The following is a 6,000-nucleotide window of genomic DNA, read 5'->3' on the forward strand; positions in this document are numbered from 1 at the left end:
CCTGCTCTCTGCCCTCCCGGCGTAGGGCTCCCCACTTTCAAGCCTCCCCCTCTTCTCAAGAGCCCCAGCTCCGAGCCTCTCCCCGACTTCTCCCTCCCTCCAGAGAGAACCGGAATCTGCGCCGCCCCAGCCCACCCATCATCGCGCGCGGCCCCTTACCTGCAGCGAGGCGCGCCCCGGGCCGCCGCGGCCGCCGCCTCCAGCCCCCGGGCAGCTGCCGGCGCCAGCTGTCCCGCACCAGCGCCCTCAGCGCGCATGCGCCCGCGCCGGGCGCCCACCTGGCCGGCGCGCGCCTCGGGCGGGGTGCGGCGCGCTGATTGGGCGCCTCGTGGGGGCGGGACCGGGATTGGGCCCCGGCGGCTGCCGTCTGCGTGGCGGAAGTGGGCGGGGTATGCGCCCAGCGTGAGCTGGAGGGGCGCCCGTCGGCCGGGTGGGGAAGCGGGGCTAGTTGCAAGAGGCGGCTCCCCGGTTCTTCTAGGGACGCCTTCGTCGGGGGAAGTGGGTGTGAACTTGGCCGCCCGGGGACCCCGGTGGCTGGGGTCCGGGGTGAGGGTACAGGGGAGTAGCCTGTAGCCCCGCACCTAGGGGAGGGGGCTGAGAACGTGAGTTCGCCTATCCTGACGTGGCCTGGTGACCTGGCGTGGGAAGTGGGAGACGGAGGCCGGAGGCCAGTGGGGTGATTGGAAGGAGGTTTAAGGACCGGGCTGGGGCGGGGTCTCAGGACTGGGCTAGCGATGGGAGCTTTGGGTTGGAGGCTTCGAAGTTCTGGGAGGTGGGGCGGGAGGAACCCGTAGGCATGGCAGCTCAGTCTTGGCTCTTTAAGGCGCGAGTCAAGGATTGTCTCACCATCTGCAGCCAAACCGGCCGCCTTTCTCGCAAGGGGTTTAGAGCCCCTGTTCTCTGCAGTCTTTCGAAGGGAAGGCTCTCCTGACACCTCGGCCCCTGGAGGCATTTAGCGAGTTGAGAGCCTGGGCTCCCACCCTACGTGGGAGGAAACTCAGGGTCCTGAAGGCTGTGCGTTCCCCACCCTCAGGCTGCGACCATGAGGTTAAACCAGAACGTCTCGCTCCTGGGGAAGAAGGTGGTGCTGGTACCCTACACCGCAGAGCATGTGCCCAGGTAACCGTGCCACCTGACATGGGTGCCAGGCGGCTCTCCGAGGCGCAGCCCAAATGTCAGAGGCTCTTTCCTCGGAGGAGAAGCATGGGTGTGAGAAGTGATTACCTGCAGGAAAAAGTGAACAGCGAAGCAGAGGGCTCTGACTTCCCTGGAAGAAGTCATCCATCCCCGCTGTTCCCTTCCGCCCTCTCAGCTTTTGGCCTCAGCAAGGAATTAGTTAATGTTCACTAAATGTAAGAAAAAAATTGTCTTCTCACCTGATTGTAAAGTAGCGACATTCCTTTGGTGCCGGTGAATATTCTGTTCGTGGAGACTTAAGTCAGCTTGTCATAAACTGAGCTGAGGGGGTGGTTTGATGTCTCCTGTTTTGAAAGGCGGGGCTGAGTTGCAGGGTGGGACTCTTTGGGGGGCAGTTGGCAAAGTCTGGTAGACTGGAATGGTGGTGGTGTAGGGGTGTGGTCTCTACTTGTAGTTTTCTGTTTGGGGTTTCCTTGCGGAGATCTGTCCAGCCTTCTTTGCAGCGGTCAGCTTGCCATATTCTCCCCCTCAGGAATGTTTGGCTTTATACCACTCCCCCACACTGACCCCAGAGACAGGATGGGAAACTGGACAGACAGAACTGACCCCTCCTGCTGTTCTCTTGTGGGTCTAGCCTGCCTCTAGGTCTTGTGCCTGTGGCCCTCTGCCTTAGGAGCAACTATACCCTTTTCTTGGGTCTTCTCTGCACCCTTGAGTTAGCCCTATGGGGTTCTCCTTTCTACCACCTGTTTCTTCATCTCAGTGTCAGACCCAATGCCCCTGAATCAGTCCTGCCTGCTGAAGGCCGCCCCTGTCCCTGCAGGTACCACGAGTGGATGAAATCAGAGGAGCTGCAGCGTTTGACAGCCTCCGAGCCGCTGACCCTGGAGCAGGAGTATGCGATGCAGCGCAGCTGGCGGGAAGATGCGGACAGTGAGAAGCGCGACCCTGGGGTGGCAGTGGGAGGGCTGACTCCAGAGGCAGCCTCCAGGGTCCCTCCCATTCTTCCCCAGCTGTAGCCCTTCATGGCATAGAAACCCGTGAAAAGCCTGGAAGGTGCTTGCAATCCTCACACTCTGATGCCCGCTGAAGCTGGTCCCTGTGGCGGACACTTTTGTCCTCTCCCCACTCCCTGGGCCTGGCTTGGAAGGATTTAAAGGAAGTATTTTGGGCTGTGGTTGTAATTGAGGCCCTGCCCCGCACATCCTTAGCTGCAAGCCCAGTGTGGTTACTGCTCTTCTTTGAGCCCCCTGCAGTCTGAAAATACACTTGCTGCTTGGAGAAGGCCATCATTTCCTGCAAGAGGCAGATTTAGGGCTTTTTAATCAGCCGCAGGAAGCTCTGGCCCCCCTTCTCCTGCCAGACTCAGGGACGCTGCTAGTTCTCTGGCTCGGGTAGGAAGACTGGCCTCACTGGGCGTGTAGATGATAACCCTGCGGCCTCCCTCCTTAGAGTGTACCTTCATTGTGCTGGATGCAGCGAAGTGGCAGGCCCAGCCAGGCACCACCGAAGAGAGCTGCATGGCGGGGGATGTGAACCTCTTCCTCACAGATCTAGGGGACCCCTCCTTGGGGGAGATTGAGGTCATGATTGCAGGTTCGTTTCCTCCCTTCTGGGCCTTGGATCTGCTGAACCTTAAGGCAGCTGAGGCTGCATAAGGACCTCCAGGGGCTCGATGGGAGGCGCTGGCATTGGGGAGCCCAGCACGTGGCTGGGGCAGGCTGCCACTTGGCACCCTGTTAGCCTGCGGGTCACTCTGTTCATGTCTTATGCGTAGGTGTGAACTCAACCTTTGGATTTAGGGTCTTCGAACTTCACTCTGCCCTATTTTGGGGGTGGTCTGGGGGAACCTTTAAAATAGTTGATCTTCCCTGGAGCATCTTCCCAGGCTGTGGCAGGAGCCCCTCCAGTTTCTGTGTCCTTCTTGGTCCTTAGCCTTCTCCTAAGAGGCTGTGCGACTCCTCATAAGGCAGTACGTTGAGGTTAAAGGGGCAGCTTTTGGGGTCAGGTTGCTGGGTGTCTCCACACCGAGACCTTGGGCTAGTCATTTCCCTTCTGTGTGCCTCTGTCCCTCATCTGCAGAATGCTAATAATATTTACGGACTTGGTAGAATTGTGAGGATTAAATGAGATCGTATGTGTTGTGCCTGGCACATGATGTCCATGATTGTGGTTTTCTCCTAGAGCCCAGCTGCAGGGGCAAGGGCTTTGGCACCGAGGCGGCGCTCATGATGATGTCCTATGGTAAGGAAGTCAGAGCAGACGGTGTGGGGAGAGCTGGCCAGGCCCCAGGCGAGGGTAGTGCATGTTGGGAGTGAGCCTTCTTCAGGTCTGAGGGTGCAGGCGGGGCAGTGGGGCAGACGGGAGACAGGTGCCTGCACTGCACACTGGGACGGGGCGGGGGGCGGGGGGGGGCGGCGGAGGGTGTTGGAGGGCCCTTCCTCCTGCAGCTTGTCCCTTTCTCATCTCCTCTGGGAGGAGTGACCAAGCTAGGTCTGACCAAGTTTGAGGCTAAAATTGGGCAAGGAAATGAACCGAGCATCCGGATGTTCCAGAAACTTCACTTTGAGCAGGTAAGGATGAGGCTGGCCGGAGGTGAAGCCTGGGTCTGGGTGGTGGGGCCTGCTGGTGCTAGAACCTGTGGCTGTAGCTTAGCCAGCCCTGATCTGCCTGGCTGTCCTAGGTGGCCGTGAGCAGTGTCTTCCAGGAGGTGACACTCAGACTGACGATGAGTGAGCCGGAGCGGCAGTGGCTTCTGGAGCAGACCAGCCACGTGGAAGAGAAGCCCTATAGAGATGGGTCCTAGGAGCCCGGCTGAGAGCCCTGCACCAGGAAGTGAACGGACCGGGCGGCCCCTCTCCAGGCTGGGGATCTCCTTTCAGGGCCCTTCACACGCGGGGCAGGACTTGCCTTGGCCTCCCCCAGGCTGGCAGTGGGGCTGAGCGACTCCAGGGAGCCCCTCCTCCCGGCCAAACCTGACTTAGACTCTGAGAACCTGGGGTGGACGGCAGGAATACACAGGAAGAGGCCGGGTAGAGGCAGAGCTGGAGATGACGATGGGGGGTGGGGGTGGCCTGGTGAACAGGCCGGACTTCCCTTTTCCTGGAAAGCCAGCGGTGCCACTCTGGGGCCGAGGCCCTGGCCCGAGTAAAGTGCACTGCACGGCCAGCTTTCCGTTCCTCACTGCCCGTAGCCTGTGTGGAGGTGAGCTGCCAGGAGGCCACCTGCAGCTTCTGTCCCATCCAGTGTGGGAGCGACAGGGCAGCTCAGTCCTCTGTCTGTCATCCTGTGGAAGCAGGCTGGCTGGGTGTGGCCCTGAGAGGTTAGGAAATGAATGAGGGTGGCCCTGTTGGACAGGAGGCTTGGACAATGGGCGAGAATCCTTGCTCCCCTTTCTCTTCTTTGGAGCCAGTTTTGAGTAAATTAGTTTTGGATCCAGCTCCTCGTGGCTGGACAGCACCCCTCTGCTGAGTTTGAGGCCTCCTGTGTCCTGCCCTCCACGCCATCCCTCCACCCCCGGGAGCTGCTGCACTTGTCAAGGCCACAAGGGGGTGCCAGAGGTACCGGTTCGGGATGGCATGGCTGCCTGACAACCTGTGCTTAACAGAGCTGGGCCAGGTCTGGCCACCTCAGAGCAGGGGGCCACCCATTGACTTCTAACCGCTCCGGCCCTCCCTGTCATAATCTGCAGTGGCGTCAAGGAAAGCCAGTCAGGTTTCAAAACAGTCGTGGAAGAGACTCCGGAGGGCACCTGGGCATTTTCAAGGGTAAGAAACAGCCCCAGGCGAGTTCGGGCGGCTTTAGATTCTGTAAAAATAGAACTAAAACACGCCTGAAACCAAGATAGAAACTCCACTTGCTGGGGCCCCCTTTATACCAGCCTCCAGCCCCACATCACTAGTCCCTGTGAGCCACCTGTGTTCCGCTTAACCAGTCAAAGGTCCCTAGGGTTCCACCCAGCAGGTGACCTGATGGGGCAGTCCTCGGGCCTGCCCACCTGTGGGGTCTCCATTGGGTCAAAGCCTAGAGGCGAGGGTGGGGTGGGGGCAGGCCAGGCCAGCTGAGCAGGGCCTGGGGCGATGGGTGTGAAAGGATTTTGGCCCTAAACCCAAACAAGAGGCCAAGATGGCCAGAGAGTGACTAGCTCTTCTCTCCACAGGCCCCCTCCCTGGCTCACAGTCTCCCCGTTCTCCTCAGTCCCAGGAGCCTGGCTTCGGAGGTTTCCTGGTTGGGCGGAGAGTTGCCTGGGGCCAACTCGCTTCCTTCTCTCTGAGCACCTGCCCTGGAAGCTCCTGGCCCGGCAGCCTCAGCTCTCAGGCCCCCTGGCAGGCCTCCAGGACGTGGCTGCGAGACATAAAGGACCTGGGTCTCCTGTGAAGGAACAGGGTACTTCGCCCTTGGCAAGGCCGCACACCCACCTGCCACATGGCATATCCTGGGGCCCGGGGAGGCCGTTTGTTTTCGCCTAGGCCTGGGAACTGCCCTCCAACCCGGGCCAGGGCCAGATAAGAGCGTATTTGGCGCCAGCTCAGGCCACTCCTGGGAATCCTGCACCCCATGGGCTGAGGGCGGGAGGATGAAAGGCAAGCTTTCACTTTCCCAGTCAGGCCCCAGCGGGTTCACACCCCAAAGCTCCTGGACTCAGGAAGGCTCGGCGTCCTCAGCATGTGCTCTGGGCGCCTAGTTCCTGGGGGCCAACATGCCTGTGCAAGTTGACCACCAGGGGAAGCGCCTGGAACTGGCGGGTGGGGCCAGCGGACAGTTACAGACAGGCCCAGGGCCCTCCCGCTCCCAGGCCTGGGGTGCCCTCCCCTCCAGCCAGAGTCACCTGGGAACACAGGTTTGCCACCTCTCAAGGCCGGG

General features: G+C 60.5%; 2 protein-coding genes across 9 annotated transcripts in view; one reads left to right on the forward strand and one right to left on the reverse strand.

The window, feature by feature from the left end:
• Positions 1-253, reverse strand: part of TMEM104 (transmembrane protein 104) — a 41,048-nt gene extending 40,795 nt beyond the window's left edge. Inside the window, exon 1 of one of the 4 annotated variants that reach the window (XM_014449557.2) lies at positions 160-253. The gene's annotated coding sequence lies outside the window, so the exon portion shown is untranslated. The remainder of the gene's footprint in view (positions 1-159) is intronic. The other 3 variants (XM_014449555.2, XM_006107551.3, XM_006107550.3) reach the window with 3 other exon arrangements.
• Positions 254-392: 139 nt separating this feature from the next.
• On the forward strand, positions 393-4,600 carry NAT9 (N-acetyltransferase 9 (putative)). Of its 5 annotated transcripts, none has more exons than XM_014449558.2 (7): positions 393-667; positions 1,034-1,119; positions 1,961-2,070; positions 2,590-2,733; positions 3,322-3,381; positions 3,616-3,710; positions 3,821-4,600. In XM_014449558.2, the coding sequence occupies exons 2-7, from the start codon at positions 1,043-1,045 to the stop codon at positions 3,941-3,943; spliced, it is 609 nt and encodes a 202-aa protein (XP_014305044.1). In that variant the 5' UTR covers positions 393-667; positions 1,034-1,042; the 3' UTR covers positions 3,944-4,600. The 5 variants fall into 5 exon arrangements, with proteins under 5 accessions (XP_014305044.1, XP_014305045.1, XP_023604060.1 ...); XM_014449559.2 differs by having other exon boundaries at positions 393-602; XM_014449560.2 differs by having other exon boundaries at positions 419-498.
• The last annotated feature ends 1,400 nt before the right edge of the window (positions 4,601-6,000 follow it).

This window comes from Myotis lucifugus, unplaced genomic scaffold, assembly GCF_000147115.1.
Source record: "Myotis lucifugus unplaced genomic scaffold, Myoluc2.0 scaffold_1255, whole genome shotgun sequence".
NCBI lineage: Eukaryota > Metazoa > Chordata > Mammalia > Chiroptera > Vespertilionidae > Myotis > Myotis lucifugus.

Bases quoted from the DNA above. Each gene is read 5' to 3' on its own strand.
- NAT9 (XM_014449558.2), top strand. From the start codon at position 1,043: ATGAGGTTAAACCAGAACGTCTCGCTCCTGGGGAAGAAGGTGGTGCTG. The intron at 3,382-3,615 runs GTAAGGAAGTCA...CTCCTCTGGGAG, and splicing joins GCTCATGATGATGTCCTATG to GAGTGACCAAGCTAGGTCTG. The intron at 3,711-3,820 runs GTAAGGATGAGG...TGGCTGTCCTAG, and splicing joins AGAAACTTCACTTTGAGCAG to GTGGCCGTGAGCAGTGTCTT.